This window comes from Oncorhynchus tshawytscha, linkage group LG19 (assembly GCF_018296145.1).
Source record: "Oncorhynchus tshawytscha isolate Ot180627B linkage group LG19, Otsh_v2.0, whole genome shotgun sequence".
Taxonomy (NCBI): domain Eukaryota; kingdom Metazoa; phylum Chordata; class Actinopteri; order Salmoniformes; family Salmonidae; genus Oncorhynchus; species Oncorhynchus tshawytscha.
This window is the reverse complement of record NC_056447.1, coordinates 16,961,099-16,983,646: the sequence shown is the minus strand read 5'-3', so window position 1 is coordinate 16,983,646 and position 22,548 is coordinate 16,961,099. Positions and strand designations below refer to the sequence as shown.

Sequence of the window (22,548 nt, the reverse complement as noted above, 5' to 3'; positions counted from 1 at the left end):
TCTCAACTGGCCTACCTGGTTAAATAAAGGTGTTCTCAACTAGCCTACCTGGTTAAATAAAGGTGTTCTCAACTAGCCTCAACTAGCCTACCTGGTTAAATAAAGGTGTTCTCAACTAGCCTACCTGGTTAAATAAAGGTGTTCTCAACTAGCCTACCTGGTTAAATAAAGGTGTTCTCAACAAGCCTACCTGGTTAAATAAAGGTGTTCTCAACTAGCCTACCTGGTTAAATAAAGATTAAATAAAATAAATAAACACACACAACCACACAGCTATACCACAACCATGAAGAGCATGTAGGCTGTCATTGAAAATAAGAATTTGTTCTTAACTGACTTGCCTAGTTAAGTAAAGGTTAAGTAAAGGTTAAGTAAAGTTTAAGTAAAGGTTAAGTAAAGGTTAAGTAAAAGTTAAGTAAAGGTTACATAAAATTAAATTAAACACAGTAGTAATCCTGGTTGTTGTAGACACTAGTTAACCACTCTGTTCTATCAGTAGTAATCCTGGTTGTTTTAGACACTAGTTAACCACTCTGTTCTATCAGTATTAATCCTGGTTGTTGTAGACACTAGTTAACCACTCTGTTCTATCAGTATTAATCATGGTTGTTGTAGACACTAGTTAACCACTCTGTTCTATCAGTAGTAATCCTGGTTGTTTTAGACACTAGTTAACCACTCTACCAGTAGTAATCCTGGTTGTTGTAGACACTAGTTAACCACTCTGTTCTATCAGTAGTAATCCTGGTTGTTGTAGACTCTAGTTAACCACTCTGTTCTATCAGTAGTAATCCTGGTTGTTGTAGACACTAGTTAACCACTCTGTTCTATCAGCAGTAATTCTGGTTGTTGTAGACTCTAGTTAACCACTCTGTTCTATCAGTAGTAATCCTGGTTGTTGTAGACTCTAGTTAACCACTCTGTTCTATCAGTAGTAATTCTGGTTGTTGTAGACACAAGTTAACCACTCTGTTCTATCAGTAGTAATCCTGGTTGTTGAAGACTCTAGTTAACCACTCTCTTCTATCAGTAGTAATCATGGTTGTTGTAGACACTAGTTAACCACTCTGTTCTAGTCAGTAGTAACCACCTGGTTGTTGAAGACACTAGTTAACCAACAGTAGTAATCCAGACACTAGTTAACCACTCTGTTCTAGTAATCCAGTAGTTAATCCTGGTTGTTGTAGACACTAGTTAACCACTCTGTTCTATCAGTAGTAATCCTGGTTGTTGTAGACACTAGTTAACCACTCTGTTCTATCAGTAGTAATCCTGGTTGTTGTAGACACTAGTTAACCACTCTGTTCTATCAGTAGTAATCCTGGTTGTTGTAGACACTAGTTAACCACCAGTCTGTTCTGTTCTATCAGTATTAATCCTGGTTGTAGACACTAGTTAACACTAGTTCTATCAGTAGTAACTCTGTTCTACCAGTAGTAATTCTGGTTGTTGTAGACTCTAGTTAACCACTCTGTTCTATCAGTAGTAATCCTGGTTGTTTTAGACACTAGTTAACCACTGTTCTATCAGTAGTAATCCTGGTTGTTTTAGACACTAGTTAACCACTCTGTTCTACCAGTAGTACTCTGTTCTATCGGTAGTAATCTGGTTGTTGTTAAAGACACTAGTTAAACTGTTCACTCTGTTCTATCAGTAGTAATCCTGGTTGTTTTAGACACTAGTTAACCACTCTGTTCTATCAGTATTAATCCTGGTTGTTGTAGACACTAGTTAACCACTCTGTTCTACCAGTAGTAATCCTGGTTGTTGTAGACACTAGTTAACCACTCTGTTCTTCAGTATTAATCCTGGTTGTTGTAGACACTAGTTAACCACTCTGTTCTATCAGTAGTAATCCTGGTTGTTGTAGACACTAGTTAACCACTCTGTTCTTCAGTATTAATCCTGGTTGTTGTAGACACTAGTTAACCACTCTGTTCTATCAGTAGTAATCCTGGTTGTTGTAGACACTAGTTAACCACTCTGTTCTATCAGTAGTAATCCTGGTTGTTGTAGACACTAGTTAACCACTCTGTTCTATCAGTAGTAATCCTGGTTGTTGTAGACACTAGTTAACCACTCTACCAGTAGTAATCCTGGTTGTTGTAGACACTAGTTAACCACTCTGTTCTATCAGTAGTAATTCTGGTTGTTGTAGACTCTAGTTAACCACTCTGTTCTATCAGTAGTAAGTCTGGTTGTTGTAGACTCTAGTTAACCACTCTGTTCTATCAGTAGAAATCCTGGTTGTTGTGGACACTAGTTAACCACACTGTTCTACCAGTATTAATCCTGGTTGTTGTAGACACTAGTTAACCACTCTGTTCTATCAGTAGTAATCATGGTTGTTGTAGACACTAGTTAACCACTCTGTTCTATCAGTAGTAATCCTGGTTGTTGAAGACACTAGTTAACCACTCTGTTCTTTCAGTATTAATCCTGGTTGTTGTAGACACTAGTTAACCACTCTGTTCTATCAGTAGTAATTCTGGTTGTTGTAGACTCTAGTTAACCACTCTGTTCTATCAGTAGTAATCCTGGTTGTTTTTACACTAGTTAACCACTCTATCAGTAGTAATCCTGGTTGTTTTAGACACTAGTTAACCACTCTGTTCTACCAGTAGTAATCCTGGTTGTTGTAGACACTAGTTAACCACTCTGTTCTATCAGTAGTAATCCTGGTTGTTGTAGACACTAGTTAACCACTCTGTTCTATCAGTAGTAATCATGGTTGTTGTAGACACTAGTTAACCACTCTGTTCTATCAGTAGTAATCCTGGTTGTTGAAGACACTAGTTAACCACTCTACCAGTATTAATCCTGGTTGTTGTAGACACTAGTTAACACTCTGTTCTACAGTAGTAATCTGTTCTACCAGTAGTAATCCTGGTTGTTGTAGACACTAGTTAACCACTCTGTTCTATCAGTAGTAATCCTGGTTGTTGTAGACACTAGTTAACCACACTGTTCTACCAGTATTAATCCTGGTTGTTGTAGACACTAGTTAACCACTCTGTTCTATCAGTAGTAATCATGGTTGTTGTAGACACTAGTTAACCACTCTGTTCTATCAGTAGTAATCCTGGTTGTTGAAGACACTAGTTAACCACTCTACCAGTATTAATTCTGGTTGTTGTAGACACTAGTTAACCACTCTGTTCTTTCAGTATTAATCCTGGTTGTTGTAGACACTAGTTAACCACTCTGTTCTATCAGTAGTAATTCTGGTTGTTGTAGACTCTAGTTAACCACTCTGTTCTATCAGTAGTAATCCTGGTTGTTGTAGACACTAGTTAACCACTCTGTTCTATCAGTAGTAATCCTGGTTGTTTTAGACACTAGTTAACCACTCTGTTCTATCAGTAGTAATCCTGGTTGTTTTAGACACTAGTTAACCACTCTGTTCTATCAGTAGTAATCCTGGTTGTTGTAGACACTAGTTAACCACTCTGTTCTATCAGTAGTAATCCTGGTTGTTGTAGACACTAGTTAACCACTCTGTTCTATCAGTAGTAATCCTGGTTGTTGTAGACACTAGTTAACCACTCTGTTCTACCAGTAGTAATCCTGGTTGTTGTAGACACTAGTTAACCACTCTGTTCTATCAGTAGTAATTCTGGTTGTTAACCACTCTGTTCTATCAGTATTAATTGTAGTTGTAGACTGTTCTAGTTAACCACTCTGTTCTATCAGTAGTAAGTCTGGTTGTTGTAGACACTAGTTAACCACTGTTCTCTGTTCATCAGTAGAAATCCTGGTTGTTGTGGACACTAGTTAACCACACTGTTCTACCAGTATTAATCCTGGTTGTTGTAGACACTAGTTAACCACTCTGTTCTATCAGTAGTAATCATGGTTGTTGTAGACACTAGTTAACCACTCTGTTCTATCAGTAGTAATCCTGGTTGTTGAAGACACTAGTTAACCACTCTGTTCTATCAGTAGTAATCCTGGTTGTTGTAGACACTAGTTAACCACTCTGTTCTATCAGTATTAATCCTGGTTGTTGTAGACACTAGTTAACCACTCTGTTCTATCAGTAGTAATCCTGGTTGTTGTAGACACTAGTTAACCACTCTGTTCTATCAGTAGAAATCCTGGTTGTTGTGGACACTAGTTAACCACACTGTTCTACCAGTATTAATCCTGGTTGTTGTAGACACTAGTTAACCACTCTGTTCTATCAGTAGTAATCATGGTTGTTGTAGACACTAGTTAACCACTCTGTTCTATCAGTAGTAATCCTGTTTTTAAGACACTAGTTAACCACTGTTCTACCAGTAGTAATCATGGTTGTTGTAGACACTAGTTAACCACTCTGTTCTATCAGTAGTAATCCTGGTTGTTGAAGACACTAGTTAACCACTCTGTTCTATCAGTAGTAATCCTGGTTGTTGTAGACACTAGTTAACCACTCTGTTCTATCAGTATTAATCCTGGTTGTTGTAGACACAAGTTAACCACTCTGTTCTATCAGTAGTAATCCTGGTTGTTGTAGACACTAGTTAACCACTCTGTTCTATCAGTAGTAATCCTGGTTGTTGTAGACACTAGTTAACCACTCTGTTCTATCAGTAGTAATCCTGGTTGTTTTAGACACTAGTTAACCACTCTGCCAGTAGTAATCCTGGTTCTTGTAGACACTAGTTAACCACTCTGTTCTACCAGTATTAATCCTGGTTGTTGTCGACACTAGTTAACCACTCTGTTCTATCAGTAGTAATTCTGGTTGTTGTAGACTCTAGTTAACCACTCTATCAGTAGTATTCCTGATTGTTTTAGACACTAGTTAACCACTCTGTTCTACCAGTAGTAATCCTGGTTGTTGAAGACACTAGTTAACCACTCTGTTCTATCAGTAGTAATCCTGGTTGTTGTAGACACTAGTTAACCACTCTGTTCTTCAGTATTAATCCTGGTTGTTGTAGACACTAGTTAACCACTCTGTTCTATCAGTAGTAATCCTGGTTGTTGTAGACACTAGTTAACCACTCTGTTCTATCAGTAGTAATCCTGGTTGTTGTAGACACTAGTTAACCACTCTGTTCTATCAGTAGTAATTCTGGTTGTTGTAGACTCTAGTTAACCACTCTATCAGTAGAAATCCTGGTTGTTTTAGACACTAGTTAACCACTCTGTTCTATCAGTAGTAATCCTGGTTGTTGTAGACACTAGTTAACCACTCTACCAGTATTAATCCTGGTTGTTGAAGACTCTAGTTAACTGCGAACCCTCATGATGAGTGCCCCCCCCCCTCCCTCCCCCCATCAAAGTTGCCTATCCCTTATGTAGACAATAGTTACCCACGCTGTACAATCAGTATTCGGGCATATTGCCACAATACCCATTCAGTCCTATGCTCATTATTATTTATCTGCTTCCCAAATGGCCCCCTATACCCTATTTAGTGGTCAGGAGTAGTGCACTCTATATGGAATAGGGTACTGTTCAGGACGAGGCCTGTCTCCTTTACCGACGGTGCTCATTATCCTCTAACGAGTGGTGCAGATGTCTTCACTCTGAGGCTGTGATATCCGACCTGCCTCCCAAATGGCACCCTTTTCCCTAATTAGTGCACTACTACCGATAGGGGTCTGATCAAAAGTAGTGCACTGCCTAGGGAATAGGAATCAATTTGGGACATAGGCACGATCTCCATTAGAAGGTCTCAGAGCCTTTTCTACATTCACATAGCTCCCTATTTCAACCCTTATAGTGCACAACCTCTGACCAGAGCCCTATTGTCCCTGGTTAAACGTAGTGCACTATGTAGGGAATAGGGTGCCAGTTGGGAGACTATCCAGAGAAATAGGCTTAATGTTACTGCTATGAAATGATGAGGATGTGAAGTGTGTTTCAAGTAGCAGAGTGTGGTCTCATGACTGATATCCCTTTGTTTCTGTCTCTCTCCCTCTCTCTTTGTCTCTTTCCATTCTCCCTCCCTCCCTCTCCCCTCCCTCCCTCTCTCCTCTCCCTCCCCTCCCTCCCTCTCCCCTCCCTCCCTCTCTCTCATCTCCCTCCCTCCCTCCCTCTCTCCCTCCCTCTCCCCTCCCTCCCTCTCCCCTCCCTCCCTCTCTCTCCTCTCCCTCCCCTCCCTCCTCTCTCCCCTCTCCCTCCCTCCCCTCCCCTCCCTCCCTCTCCCCTCCCCCCTCCCTCTCCTCTCCCTCCCTCCCTCCCTCTCTCCTCCCTCCCTCCCTCCCTCCCCCTCCCTCCCCCCTCCCTCCCTCCCTCCTCCTCCTCCCCCCTCCCTCCCTCCCTCCCTCCCTCCCTCCCTCCCTCCCTCCCCCTCCCTCCCTCCCTCCCTCCCTCCCTCCCTCTCCCCTCCCCCCTCTCCCCTCCCTCCCCTCCCTCCCTCTCCCTCCCTCCCCTCTCTCCCCTCTCCCTCCCTGTCTCCCCTCTCCCTCCCCTCCCCCTCTCCCCTCCCTCCCTCCGTCCAGATGGGGCAAGGGTAGCCTCTTCTACAGGGATAGACATCCTGCTGTTGGATGACTTCAACCTGGTCATCAACGACGTTACGCACCTGGTTCGACCGCCACGGAGAGGTGAGATTGACCAGGGGTCAGGAGATGAAAACACATTTATTTTGTACTTCGTACTTTTAAGAGGTGAAAGTAGGCATCTGTCTGTCTGTCTGTCTGTCTGTCTCTACTTTCTAACCCTCTGTGTGTCTGTCTGTCTGTCTCTACTTTCTAACCCTCTGTGTGTCTGTCTGTCTGTCTCTACCTTCTAACCCTCTGTGTGTCTGTCTGTCTGTCTCTACCTTCTAACCCTCTGTGTGTCTGTCTGTCTGTCTGTCTCTACCTTCTAACCCTCTGTGTGTGTCTGTAGATCTCCTAGCCAATGACGAGGCAGAGCGTCTGAACGACGTTAAGTTCCTGGTTCAGCAGCTCTACACCACCATGCGTATAGAAGAGCATCAGCTTAGTAAAGAGAAGGAACTGGTGGTCAGACTAGAGGACCTCAACTCACAGCTACGTCCTCTAGAGAAGGTACGGGACACACACACATACACGCACACACACAAAATCAGCTTAGTAAAGAGAAGGAACTGGTGGTCAGACTAGAGGACCTCAACTCACAGCTACGTCCTCTAGAGAAGTTCCGGGACACACACACTCTACACGCACACACAGAAAAATCAGCTTAGTAAAGAGAAGGAACTGGTGGTCAGACTAGAGGACCTCAACTCACAGCTACGTCCTCTAGAGAAGGTACGGGACACACACACATACACGCACACACACAAAATCAGCTTAGTAAAGAGAAGGAACTGGTGGTCAGACTAGAGGACCTCAACTCACAGCTACGTCCTCTAGAGAAGGTACGGGACACACACACATACACGCACACACACAAAATCAGCTTAGTAAAGAGAAGGAACTGGTGGTCAGACTAGAGGACCTCAACTCACAGCTACGTCCTCTAGAGAAGGTACGGGACACACACAGTCACTTATTGGCATTAAGTACATTTGTAAATATCTTCTGTCTTCTGATGGACATGAATACCTGTGTTTAGAATTCCATTCACTTTATGGTTAATGTTTAGGGGGGGTAGAGAACTGCATGGTTAATGTTTAGCATGGGGGTAGAGAACTGCATGGTTAATGTTTAGCATGGGGGTAGAGAACTGCATGGTTAATGTTTAGCATGGGGGTAGAGAACTGCATGGTTAATGTTTAGCATGGGGGTAGAGAACTGCATGGTTAATGTTTAGGGGGTAGAGAGCTGCATGGTTAATGTTTAACATGGGCGGGTAGAGAACTGGGGGTTTAGGGGGGTAGAGAACTGCATGGTTAATGTTTAGGGGGTTAGAGAACTGCATGGTTAATGATTAGGGGGGATAGAGAACTGCATGGTTAATGTTTAGGGGGGGGGCTGCATGGTTAATGTTTAGGGGAGAGAACTGCATGGTTAATGTTTAGGGGGGTAGAGAACTGCATGGTTAATGTTTAGGGGGATAGAGAACTGCATGGTTAATGTTTAGCATGGGGGGTAGGGGGGGTAGAGAACTGCATGGTTAATGTTTAGCATGGGGGGTAGAGAACTGCATGGTTAATGTTTAGCATGGTTAATGGGGGGTAGAGAACTGCATGGTTAATGTTTAGCATGGGGGGATAGAGAACTGCATGGTTAATGTTTAGCATGGGGGGGGGTAGAGAACTGCATGGTTAATGTTTAGCATGGGGGGGGGTAGAGAACTGCATGGTTAATGTTTAGCATGGGGGGGGAATAGAGAACTGCATGGTTAATGTTTAGCATGGTTAATGGGGGGAATAGAGAACTGCATGGTTAATGTTTAGCATGCATGGGGGGGGTAGAGAACTGCATGGTTAATGTTTAGGGGGGGTAGAGAACTGCATGGGGGGTAGAGAACTGCATGGTTAATGTTTAGGGGGGTAGAGAACTGCATGGTTAATGTTTAGGGGGGTAGAGAACTGCATGGTTAATGTTTAGGGGGGTAGAGAACTGCATGGTTAATGTTTAGGGGGATAGAGAACTGCATGGTTAATGTTTACTGCATGGTTAATGGGGGGATAGAGAACTGCATGGTTAATGTTTAGCATGGGGGGGTAGAGAACTGCATGGTTAATGTTTAGGGGGTAGAGAACTGCATGGTTAATGTTTAGGGGGATAGAGAACTGCATGGTTAATGTTTGCATGGTTAATGGGGGGATAGAGAACTGCATGGTTAATGTTTATGTTTAGGGGGGTAGAGAACTGCATGGTTAATGTTTAGGGGGTAGGGGGATGTTTAGAGAACTGCATGGTTAATGTTTAGCATGGGGGGTAGAGAACTGCATGGTTAATGTTTAGCATGGTTAATGGGGGGTAGAGAACTGCATGGTTAATGTTTAGGGGGGTAGAGAACTGCATGGTTAATGTTTATGGGGGGGGGGATAGAGAACTGCATGGTTAATGTTTAGCATGGGGGGGTAGAGAACTGCATGGTTAATGTTTAGCATGGGGGGTAGAGAACTGCATGGTTAATGTTTAGCATGGGGGGGGTAGAGAACTGCATGGTTAATGTTTTAGCATGGTTAATGTTTAGGGGGGTAGAGAACTGCATGGTTAATGTTTAGGGGGGATAGAGAACTGCATGGTTAATGTTTAGCATGGGGGGGTAGAGAACTGCATGGTTAATGTTTAGGGGGGATAGAGAACTGGGGGATAGAGAACTGCATGGTTAATGTTTAACTGCATGGGGGGGATAGAGAACTGCATGGTTAATGTTTAGCATGGGGGGTAGAGAACTGCATGGTTAATGTTTAGCATGGGGGGGGTAGAGAACTGCATGGTTAATGTTTAGCATGGGGGGGGTAGAGAACTGCATGGTTAATGTTTAGCATGGGGGGAAAGAACTGCATGGTTAATGTTTATGGGGGGGGTAGAGAACAGCATGGTTAATGTTTAGCATGGGGGGTAGAGAACTGCATGGTTAATGTTTAGCATGGGGGGTAGAGAACTTCATGGTTAATGATTAGGGGGTAGAGAACTGCATGGTTAATGATTAGGGGGGGATAGAGAACTGCATGGTTAATGTTTAGCATGGGGGATAAAGAACTGCATGGTTAATGTTTATGGGGGGTAGAGAACTGCATGGTTAATGTTTAGCATGGGGGATAAAGAACTGCATGGTTAATGTTTAGCATGGGGGGTAGAGAACTGCATGGTTAATGATTAGGGGGGGTAGAGAACTGCATGGTTAATGTTTAGCATGGGGGGGGATAGAGAACTGCATGGTTAATGTTTTAGGGGGGGATAGAGAACTGCATGGTTAATGTTTAGCATGGGGGGGATAGAGAGCTGCATGGTTAATGTTTAGGGGGGTAGAGAACTGCATGGTTAATGTTTAGGGGAGGGGTAGAGAACTGCATGGTTAATGTTTAGGGGGGGGTAGAGAACTGCATGGTTAATGTTTAGCATGGGGGGGGGTAGAGAACTGCATGGTTAATGTTTAGGGGGGTAGAGAACTGCATGGTTAATGTTTAGCATGGGGGGTAGAGAACTGCATGGTTAATGTTTAGCATGGGGGGGAGGGGGGGATAGAAAAGGCTCAATACAACTGTATTCAGCAGTTTACTCCCAATGGAAGGATGGACACAAGCCAGCATATTTGGAGAGTTCATTCACAAATCAATGGATGGTTGTGATGGTAGTGAGTGATAAGATGTGTGACGGTAGTGAGTGAGTTATATATATCTCTTAGCTGATGCTTTTATCCAACGCAACTTTATTGTTTTTACTCTTTATGCGATGCGCAATGCAGAGAACACCGGAAGAAGAATGATCATTAATTACCATAGTGAATTATTGTAATGTTTGTTTGTGTCAATTAATCCCATAATGGATGGGTCTACCAAATTGGCGATTTGACACGGGGGAAAAAATGTCCTTCATTCACACATTTTACAAATGTGTTCCTTTTTATGACTGATGTCTCTGATTGGCTGTTTGCCCAGGTGAGGGAGGAGCTGAGTCGTAAGGCGGAGCGTCGTACCACCTGGGTGCTGTGGGGGGGCATGGCCTACATGGCAACACAGTTTGGGATCCTGGCGCGTCTCACCTGGTGGGAGTACTCCTGGGACATCATGGAGCCTGTCACCTACTTCATTACCTACGCTACCGCCATGGCTATGTACTCCTACTACGTACTCACACGCCAGGTAACACACACACACACACACGCACACACACACTCTATAGCACACAGCAAATCCAAGCCTTTTACAGGGCCAGACTGTTTGTGTGTTGAGACTTAGCACTAGTCTTTGTGTATTCTAGTAGCGTTTTTGGAGCAGGTTCATTCGCGTTTGGTTCATTCGCGTTTGGTTCATTCGCGTTTGGTTCATTCGCGTTTGGTTCATTCGCGTTTGGTTCATTCGCGTTTGGTTCATTCGCGTTTGGTTCATTCGCGTTTGGTTCATTCGCGTTTGGTTCATTCGCGTTTGGTTCATATGCGTTTGGTTCATTCGCGTTTGGCTCATTCGCGTTTGGCTCGTTTGGTTCATTTGCGTTTGGTTCATATGCGTTTGGCTCATTTGCGTTTGGTTCATGCGTTTGTTCGTTTGGTTCATTTGCGTTTGGTTCATTTGCGTTTGGTTCATTGCGTTTGGTTCATTTGCGTTTGGTTCATTTGCGTTTGGTTCATTTGCGTTTGGTTCATTTGCATTTGGTTCATTTGCGTTTGGTTCATTTGCGTTTGGTTCATTTGCGTTTGGTTCATTCGCGTTTGGTTCATTCGCGTTTGGTTCATTTGCGTTTGGCTTATTCGCGTTTGGTTCATTCGCGTTTGGTTCATTCGCGTTTGGTTCATTCGCGTTTGGCTCATTCGCGTTTGGCTCATTCGCGTTTGGTTCATTCGCGTTTGGTTCATTCGCATTTGGCTCATTCACGTTTGGCTCATTCGCGTTTGGTTCATTCGCGTTTGGTTCATTCGCGTTTGATTCATTCGTGTTTGGTTCATTCACGGATGTCTCCTCCTTTTCCTGTTGGGCTACAGTATGTATACAGTATATTCCTTAGTAGAAGTTGTAGCATTCTGGAGTAGGTGTATTTGTGTGTTGTGTTATTGTGACAGAATATCCCCCGTCCTGTAGGAGTACATCTACCCAGACGCCAGGGACAGACAGTACCTGCTGTTCTTCCACAAGGGGGTGAAGAGACAACGCTTTGACATCTACAAGTACAACGAGCTGAAGGACTCTATCGCTGAGGTAGGTACTAACCCCGACACGGACACCAACTCAAACACTAACCCTGACACTGACAGATGACATCACATGCATAGATGAATATTAACAATTTACCTTACAACCCGACACCAACCCCGACACCAACCCCGACACCAACCCCGACATTAACCCCGACATTAACCCCGACACTAACCCCGACACCAACCCCGACACCAACCCTGACACTAACCCCGACATTAACCCCATCCCCGACACTTAACCCCAACCCCGACACTAACCCCATCCCCGACACTAACCCCAACACTAACCCCAACCCCGACACTAACCCCAACATTAACCCCATCCCCGACATTAACCCCATCCCCGACACTAACCCCATCCCCGACATTAACCCCGACACTAACCCCATCCCTGACACTAACCCCATCCCTGACACTAACCCCAACCCGACACTAACCCCATCCCGACACTAACCCCATCCCGACACTAACCCCGACACTAACCCCATCCCCGACACTAACCCCATCCCCGACACTAACCCCAACACTAACCCCATCCCCGACACTAACCCCAACCCCGACACTAACCCCAACACTAACCCCAACCCCGACACTAACCCCAACCCCGACACTAACCCCAACATTAACCCCATCCCTGACATTAACCCCAACCCCGACACTAACCCCAACACTAACCCCATCCCCGACACTAACCCCAACACTAACCCCATCCCCGACACTAACCCCATCCCCGACATTAACCCCAACCCGACATTTACCCCATCCCCAACACTAACCCCATCCCCGACACTAACCCCAACATTAACCCCAACCCGACATTAACCCCATCCCGACACTAACCCCAACACTAACCCCATCCCCGACACTAACCCCATCCCCGACACTAACCCCAACCCCGACACTAACCCCATCCCCGACACTAACCCCGACACTAACCCCAACCCCGACACTAACCCCAACCCGACACTAATCCCAACACTAACCCCAGCCCCGACACTAACCCCAACATTAACCCCATCCCTGACATTAACCCCAACCCCGACACTAACCCCAACACTAACCCCATCCCCGACATTAACCCCAACCCCGACATTAACCCCATCCCCAACACTAACCCCATCCCCGAGACTAACCCCGACATTAACCCCATCCCCGACATTAACCCCATCCCCGACACTAACCCCATCCCGACACTAACCCCAACCCCGACACTAACCCCATCCCCGACACTAACCCCACCCGACACTAACCCCATCCCCGACACTAACCCCAACACTAACCCCATCCCGACACTAACCCCAACAACCCCATCCCCAACACTAACCCCATCCCCCCAACACTAACCCCATCCCCGACACTAACCCACTAACCCCACCCCGACACTAACCCCAACACTAACCCCATTAACCCCATCCCTGACATTAACCCCAACCCCGACACTAACCCCAACACTAACCCCATCCCCGACATTAACCCCAACCCCGACATTAACCCCATCCCCAACACTAACCCCATCCCGAGACTAACCCCGACATTAACCCCATCCCCGACATTAACCCCATCCCGACACTAACCCCATCCCGACACTAACCCCAACCCCGACACTAACCCCATCCCGACACTAACCCCAACCCCGACACTAACCCCATCCCCGACACTAACCCCAACACTAACCCCATCCCGACACTAACCCCAACACTAACCCCATCCCCAACACTAACCCCATCCCCGACACTAACCCCAACACTAACCCCATCCCGACACTAACCCCAACCCAACACTAACCCCATCCCCGACACTAACCCCAACACTAACTCCATCCCCAACATTAACCCCATCCCGACACTAACCCCAACACTAACCCCATCCCCGACACTAACCCCAACACTAACCCCATCCCCGACACTAACCCCAACACTAACCCCATCCCCGACACTAACCCCCAACCCTGACACTAACCCCATCCCCGACACTAACCCCAACACTAACCGAACACTAACCCCAACTCTGACACTAACCCCATCCCCGACACTAACCCCATCCCCGACACTAACCCCATCCCCGACACTAACCCCAACACCCGACACTAACCCCAACACTAACCCCAACCCCGACACCAACCCCGACACTAACCCCAACATTAACCCCATCCCCGACATTAACCCCAACCCGACACTAACCCCAACACTAACCCCATCCCCGACACTAACCCCATCCCCGACATTAACCCCATAACCCCATCCCGACACTAACCCCACCCCGACACTAACCCCATCCCCGACACTAACCCCAACACTAACCCCATCCCGACACTAACCCCATCCCCGACACTAACCAACCCCAACCCCGACACTAACCCCAACACTAACCCCATCCCCGACACTAACCCCAACCCCGACACTAACCCCATCCCGACACTAACCCCATCCCGACACTAACCCCAACACTAACCCCATCCCGACACTAACCCCATCCCCGACACTAACCCCCCAACCCAACACTAACCCCATCCCCGACACTAACCCCAACACTAACTCCATCCCCAACATTAACCCCATCCCAGACACTAACCCCAACACTAACCCCATCCCCAACACTAACCCCAACACTAACCCCATCCCGACACTAACCCCATCCCGACACTAACCCCAACCCCGACACTAACCCCGACACTAACCCCAACCCCGACACTAACCCCAACCCCGACACTAACCCCAACACTAACTCCATCCCCAACATTAACCCCATCCCCGACACTAACCCCGACACTAACCCCAACCCCGACACTAACCCCAACCCCGACACTAACCCCATCCCCGACACTAACCCCAACACTAACCCCATCCCGACACTAACCCCATCCCCGACACTAACCCCATCCCCGACACTAACCCCATCCCGACACTAACCCCAACCCCGACACTAACCCCAACACTAACCGAACACTAACCCCATCCCCGACAATAACCCCATCCCCGGCACTAACCCCATCCCCGACACTAACCCCAACCCCGACACTAACCCCAACCCCGACACTAACCCCAACACCAACCCCGACACTAACCCCAACATTAACCCCATCCCCGACATTAACCCCAACCCGACACTAACCCCAACACTAACCCCATCCCGACACTAACCCCATCCCCAACACTAACCCCAACCCCGACACTAACCCCCCTAACCCCCCCGACACTAACCCCAACCCCGACACTAACCCCATCCCCGACACTAACCCCGACACGAACCCCATCCCGACACTAACCCCATCCCCGACACTAACCCCATCCCCAACACTAACCCCCGACACTAACCCCAACCCCGACACTAACCCCAACCCCGACACTAACTCCAACACTAACCGAACACTAACCCCAACTCTGACACTAACCCCAACCCCAACACTAACCCCAACACTAACCCCCCCGACACCCTAACCCCAACATTAACCCCATCCCGACATTAACCCCAACCCGACACTAACCCCAACACTAACCCCATCCCGACACTAACCCCAACCCCGACATTAACCCCATCCCCGACATTAACCCCATCCCCGACACTAACCCCAACACTAACCCCATCCCCGACACTAACCCCATCCCGACACTAACCCCACCCCGACACTAACCCCATCCCGACACTAACCCCAACCCCGACACTAACCCCAACCCCGACACTAACACCAACCCCGACACTAACCCCATCCCCGACACTAACCCCAACCCCGACACTAACCCCAACCCCGACACTAACCCCAACACTAACCCCGACACTAACCCCAACATTAACCCCATCCCCGACATTAACCCCAACCCGACACTAACCCCAACACTAACCCCATCCCGACACTAACCCCAACCCCGACATTAACCCCATCCCCGACATTAACCCCATCCCCGACACTAACCCCGACACTAACCCCATAACCCCATCCCCGACACTAACCCCAACCCCGACACTAACCCCAACACCAACCCCAACCCCGTCACTAACCCCATCCCCGACACTAACCCCAACACTAACCCCAACCCCGACACTAACCCCAACCCCGACACTAACCCCATCCCCGACACCAACCCCATCCCGACACTAAGCCCAACACTAACCCCATCCCGACACTAACCCCATCCCCGACACTAACCCCATTCCCCGACACTAACCCCAACACGAACCCCATCCCCGACACCCTAACCCCATCCCGACACTAACCCCATCCCCGACACTAACCCCAACCCCGACACTAACCCCATCCCCACACTAACCCCCCGACACTAACCCCGACACTAACCCCATCCCCAACACTAACCCCATCCCCGACACTAACCCCAACACTAACCCCATCCCGACACTAACCCCATCCCCAACACTAACCCAACCCCGACACTAACCCCAACCCCGACACTAACCCCAACCCCGACACTAACCCCATCCCCGACACTAACCCCGACACTAACCCCATCCCGACACTAACCCCATCCCGACACTAACCCCAACACTAACCCCGACACTAACCCCAACCCCGACACTAACCCCAACCCCGACACTAACTCCAACACTAACCGACACTAACCCCAACTCTGACACTAACCCCATCCCCCATAACCCCATCCCCGACACTAACCCCATCCCCGACACTAACCCCATCCCGACACTAACCCCATCCCCCGACACTAACCCCATCCCTGACACTAACCCCAACCCCGACACTAACCCCAACCCCGACACTAACCCCAACACTAACCCCGACACTAACCCCAACATTAACCCCATCCCCGACATTAACCCCAACCCGACACTAACCCCAACACTAACCCCATCCCCGACACTAACCCCAACCCTGACATTAACCCCATCCCCGACATTAACCCCATCCCCGACACTAACCCCAACACTAACCCCATCCCCGACACTAACCCCATCCCCGACACTAACCCCAACCCCGACACTAACCCCATCCCCGACACTAACCCCAACCCCGACACTAACACCAACCCCCAACCCCCGACACTAACCCCATCCCCGACACTAACCCCAACCCCGACACTAACCCCAACATTAACCCCATCCCCGACACTAACCCCAAACACTAACCCCAACCCGACACTAACCCCAACATTAACCCCATCCCCGACATTAACCCCAACCCGACACTAACCCCAACACTAACCCCATCCCCGACACTAACCCCAACCCCGACATTAACCCCATCCCCGACATTAACCCCATCCCCGACACTAACCCCGACACTAACCCCATCCCCGACACTAACCCCAACCCCGACACTAACCCCAACACCAACCCCAACCCCGTCACTAACCCCATCCCCGACACTAACCCCAACACTAACCCCAACCCCGACACTAACCCCAACCCCGACACTAACCCCATCCCCGACACCAACCCCATCCCCGACACTAAGCCCAACACTAACCCCATCCCGACACTAACCCCATCCCCGACACTAACCCCATCCCCGACACTAACCCCAACACGAACCCCATCCCCGACACTAACCCCATCCCCGACACTAACCCCAACCCCGACACTAACCCCAACCCCGACACTAACCCCGACACTAACCCCATCCCCAACACTAACCCCATCCCCGACACTAACCCCGACACTAACCCCATCCCCAACACTAACCCCATCCCCGACACTAACCCCAACACTAACCCCATCCCCGACACTAACCCCGACACTAACCCCATCCCCAACACTAACCCCATCCCCGACACTAACCCCAACCCCGACACTAACCCCAACACTAACCCCATCCCCGACACTAACCCCAACCCCGACACTAACCCCATCCCCGACACTAACCCCAACCCAACACTAACCCCGTCCCCGACACTAACCTAACACTAACCCCATCCCCAACATTAACCCCATCCCTGACACTAACCCCAACACTAACCCCATCCCCGACACTAACCCCATCCCGACACTAACCCCATCCCCGACACTAACCCCAACCCCGACACTAACCCCATCCCGACACTAACCCCAACACTAACCCCATCCCGACACTAACCCCATCCCCGACACTAACCCCAACCCCGACACTAACCCCAACACTAACCCCATCCCCGACACTAACCCCAACCCAACACTAACCCCATCCCCGACACTAACCCCAACACTAACTCCATCCCCAACATTAACCCCATCCCTGACACTAACCCCAACACTAACCCCATCCCCAACACTAACCCCAACACTAACCCCATCCCGACACTAACCCCATCCCGACACTAACCCCATCCCCGACACTAACCCCAACCCCGACACTAACCCCAACCCCGACACTAACCCCAACACTAACCCCAACCCCGACACTAACCCCAACCCCGACACTAACCCCAACACTAACTCCATCCCCAACATTAACCCCATCCCCGACACTAACCCCAACACTAACCCCAACCCGACACTAACCCCAACCCCGACACTAACCCCATCCCCGACACTAACCCCAACACTAACCCCATCCCGACACTAACCCCATCCCGACACTAACCCCATCCCCGACTCTAACCCCATCCCCGACACTAACCCCAACCCCGACACTAACCCCAACACTAACCGAACACTAACCCCATCCCCGACAATAACCCCATCCCCGGCACTAACCCCATCCCCGACACTAACCCCGACACTAACCCCAACACCAACCCCGACACTAACCCCAACATTAACCCCATCCCGACATTAACCCCAACCCGACACTAACCCCAACACTAACCCCATCCCGAACTAACCCCATCCCGACATTAACCCCATCCCCGACACTAACCCCAACCCCGACACTAACCCCATCCCCGACACTAACCCCAACACTAACCCCATCCCGACACTAACCCCATCCCCAACACTAACCCAACCCCGACACTAACCCCAACCCCGACACTAACCCCATCCCCGACACTAACCCCAACACTAACCCCATCCCGACACTAACCCCATCCCCGACACTAACCCCATCCCCAACACTAACCCCGACACTAACCCCAACCCCGACACTAACCCCAACCCCGACACTAACTCCAACACTAACCGAACACTAACCCCAACTCTGACACTAACCCCATCCCCAACACTAACCCCATCCCCGACACTAACCCCATCCCCGACACTAACCCCATCCCCGACACTAACCCCAACCCCGACACTAACCCCAACCCCGACACTAACCCCAACCCCGACACTAACCCCAACACTAACCCGACACTAACCCCAACATTAACCCCATCCCGACATTAACCCCAACCCGACACTAACCCCAACACTAACCCCATCCCCGACACTAACCCCAACCCCGACATTAACCCCATCCCCGACATTAACCCCATCCCGACACTAACCCCAACACTAACCCCACTAACCCCATCCCGACACTAACCCCATCCCGACACTAACCCCATCCCGACACTAACCCCATCCCCGACACTAACCCCAACCCGGACACTAACCCCAACACCAACCCCAACCCCGACACTAACCCCATCCCCGACACTAACCCCATCCCCGACACTAACCCCAACCCCGACACTAACCCCAACACTAACCCGACACTAACCCCAACATTAACCCCATCCCGACATTAACCCCAACCTGACACTAACCCCAACACTAACCCCATCCCCGACACTAACCCCAACCCCGACATTAACCCCATCCCGACATTAACCCCATCCCCGACACTAACCCCAACACTAACCCCATCACCGACACTAACCCCATCCCCGACACTAACCCCAACCCCGACACTAACCCCATCCCCGACACTAACCCCAACCCCGACACTAACCCCAACCCCGTCACTAACCCCATCCCCGACACTAACCCCAACACTAACCCCAACCCCGACATTAACCCCAACCCCGACACTAACCCCAACCCCCGACATTAAGCCCCCAACCCCCCGACACTAACCCCATCCCCGACACCAACCCCATCCCCGACACTAAGCCCAACACGAACCCCATCCCCGACACTAACCCCATCCCCGACACTAACCCCAACCCCGACACTAACCCCAACCCCGACACTAACCCTGACACTAACCCCATCCCCAACACTAACCCCATCCCCGACACTAACCCCATCCCCAACACTAACCCCATCCCGACACTAACCCCAACACTAACCCCATCCCGACACTAACCCCGACACTAACCCCATCCCCAACACTAACCCCATCCCCAACACTAACCCCATCCCCGACACTAACCCCAACCCCGACACTAACCCCAACACTAACCCCATCCCCGACACTAACCCCATCCCCGACACTAACCCCAACCCCAACACTAACCCCACCCCGACACTAACCCCAACCCCCCTAACCCCAACACTAACCCCATCCCCGACACTAACCCCGACACTAACCCCACCCCGACACTAACCCCATCCCCGACACTAACCCCACCCCGACACTAACCCCAACACTAACCCCAACCCGACACTAACCCCATCCCCGACACTAACCCCAACACTAACCCCATCCCCGACACTAACCCCAACCCGACACTAACCCCAACACTAACCCCATCCCCGACACTAACCCCAACACTAACCCCATCCCCAACACTAACCCCATCCCCGACACTAACCCCGTCACTAACCCCATCCCCCGACACTAACCCCAACACTAACCCCGACACTAACCCCAACCCCGACACTAACCCCATCCCCGACACCAACCCCATCCCCGACACTAAGCCCAACACTAACCCCATCCCGACACTAACCCCATCCCCGACACTAACCCCATCCCCGACACTAACCCCAACAACCCCATCCCCCGACACTAACCCCATCCCCGACACTAACCCCATCCCCGACACTAACCCCAACCCGACACTAACCCCGACACTAACCCCATCCCCAACACTAACCCCATCCCCGACACTAACCCCGACACTAACCCCATCCCCAACACTAACCCCATCCCGACACTAACCCCAACACTAACCCCATCCCCAACACTAACCCTGACACTAACCCCATCCCCAACACTAACCCCATCCCCGACACTAACCCTAACCCCGACACTAACCCCAACACTAACCCCATCCCCGACACTAACCCCATCCCCGACACTAACCCCAACCCCGACACTAACCCCAACACTAACCCCATCCCCGACACTAACCCCAACACTAACCCCATCCCCGACACTAACCCCAACCCCGACACTAACCCCAACACTAACCCCATCCCCGACACTAACCCCATCCCCGACACTAACCCCATCCCCGACACTAACCCCTTCCCCGACACTAACCCCATCCCGACACTAACCCCAACCCCGACACTAACCCCAACACTAACCCCATCCCCGACACTAACTCCAACCCGACACTAACCCCATCCCCGACACTAACCCCAACACTAACCCCATCCCCGACACTAACCCCAACCCGACACTAACCCCAACACTAACCCCATCCCCGACACTAACCCCAACACTAACCCCATCCCCAACACTAACCCCATCCCCCGACACTAACCCCGACACTAACCCCATCCCCGACACTAACCCCATCCCGACACTAACCCCATCCCCCCAACACTAACCCCATAACCCCGACACTAACCCCTAACCCCCCCGACACTAACCCCAACCCCGACACTAACCCCAACCCCGACACTAACCCCATCCCGACACTAACCCCAACACTAACCCCATCCCCGACACTAACCCCAATCCCGACACTAACCCCAACACTAACCCCATCCCCAACACTACCCCCATCCCCGACACTAACCCCAACACTAACCCCATCCCCGACACTAACCCCATCCCCGACACTAACCCCAACACTAACCCCATCCCCGACACTAACCCCAACACTAATCCCATCCCCGACACTAACCCCAACACTAACCCCATCCCCGACACTAACCCTATGTAGGCAGGAACAGATGCAGGCTGGCATGCTAGCACACAGACAGACACAGGCATGCACACATTAACACACATTAACATGCCTTCACAAAATGTACCCTGTCATGGTTTTATAATCTGGATTGAAACGTTATGATAAAAAATGAGCAATTGTAGAAGGAATTCACACATTTCTCATATTATTCTCTCCCCCCCAGGTGGAGTTAGATCTGAAACGCCTGAGGGACCCCCTCCAGCTCCAACTCCCTGTCCAGCAACTCACCGCCGCCAGCAAAGATTGATGGGAAGAGTGATGTCCTCCTCTGCTTTCCCTCCACTCCTCCATCCTTCCTTTCCTTACCCTCCTCCATCCTTCCTTTCCTTTCCCTCCTCCATCCCTCCTTTCCTTACCCTCCTCCGCTCCTCCATCCCTCCTTTCCATCCCTCCTTTCCTTACCCTCCTCCCCTCCTACATCCCTCCTTTCCTTGCCCTCCTCCCCATAACCACCTCCCCTCCTCCATCCCTCCTTTCCTTACCCTCTTCTTCTCCTCCATCCCTCCTTTCCTTACCCCCTCCTCCATCCCTCCTTTCCTTACCCTCCTCCATCCCTCCTTTCCTTATCCTCCTCCATCCCTCCTTTCCTTACCCCCCTCCTCCATCCCTCCTTTCCTTATCCTCCTCCATCCCTCCTTTCCTTATCCTTCTCCATCCCTCCTTTCCTTACCCCCCTCCGCCATCCCTCCTTTCCTTAACCTCTTCCCTCCCTCCTTTCCTTACCCCTCTCCATCCCTCCTTTCCTTACCCCCTCCTCCATCCCTTTCCTTTTCCATCCCTCCTTTCTCCATCCCATCCCTTTCCTTACCCCTCTCCATCCCTCCTTTCCTTACCCTCCTCGATCCCTCCTTTCCTTACCCCTCTCCATCCCTCCTTTCCT

At 50.0% G+C, this 22,548-nt stretch overlaps 1 protein-coding gene across 2 annotated transcripts in view; it reads left to right on the top strand.

Annotated features, from left to right (window-relative positions):
• mcu (mitochondrial calcium uniporter) overlaps positions 1-22,063 on the top strand; it is a 134,632-nt gene extending 112,569 nt beyond the window's left edge. Inside the window, exons 5-10 of one of the 2 annotated variants that reach the window (XM_042301407.1) lie at positions 6,438-6,542; positions 6,829-6,941; positions 7,052-7,099; positions 10,463-10,666; positions 11,600-11,716; positions 21,832-22,063. In XM_042301407.1, coding sequence (XP_042157341.1) covers positions 6,438-6,542; positions 6,829-6,941; positions 7,052-7,099; positions 10,463-10,666; positions 11,600-11,716; positions 21,832-21,915 — 671 coding nt within the window. In that variant the 3' untranslated portion in view covers positions 21,916-22,063. Of the gene's footprint in view, positions 1-6,437; positions 6,543-6,828; positions 6,990-7,051; positions 7,100-10,462; positions 10,667-11,599; positions 11,717-21,831 lie in introns of both variants that reach the window. The other variant, XM_042301406.1, reaches the window with a different exon arrangement.
• Positions 22,064-22,548: the final 485 nt, after the last annotated feature.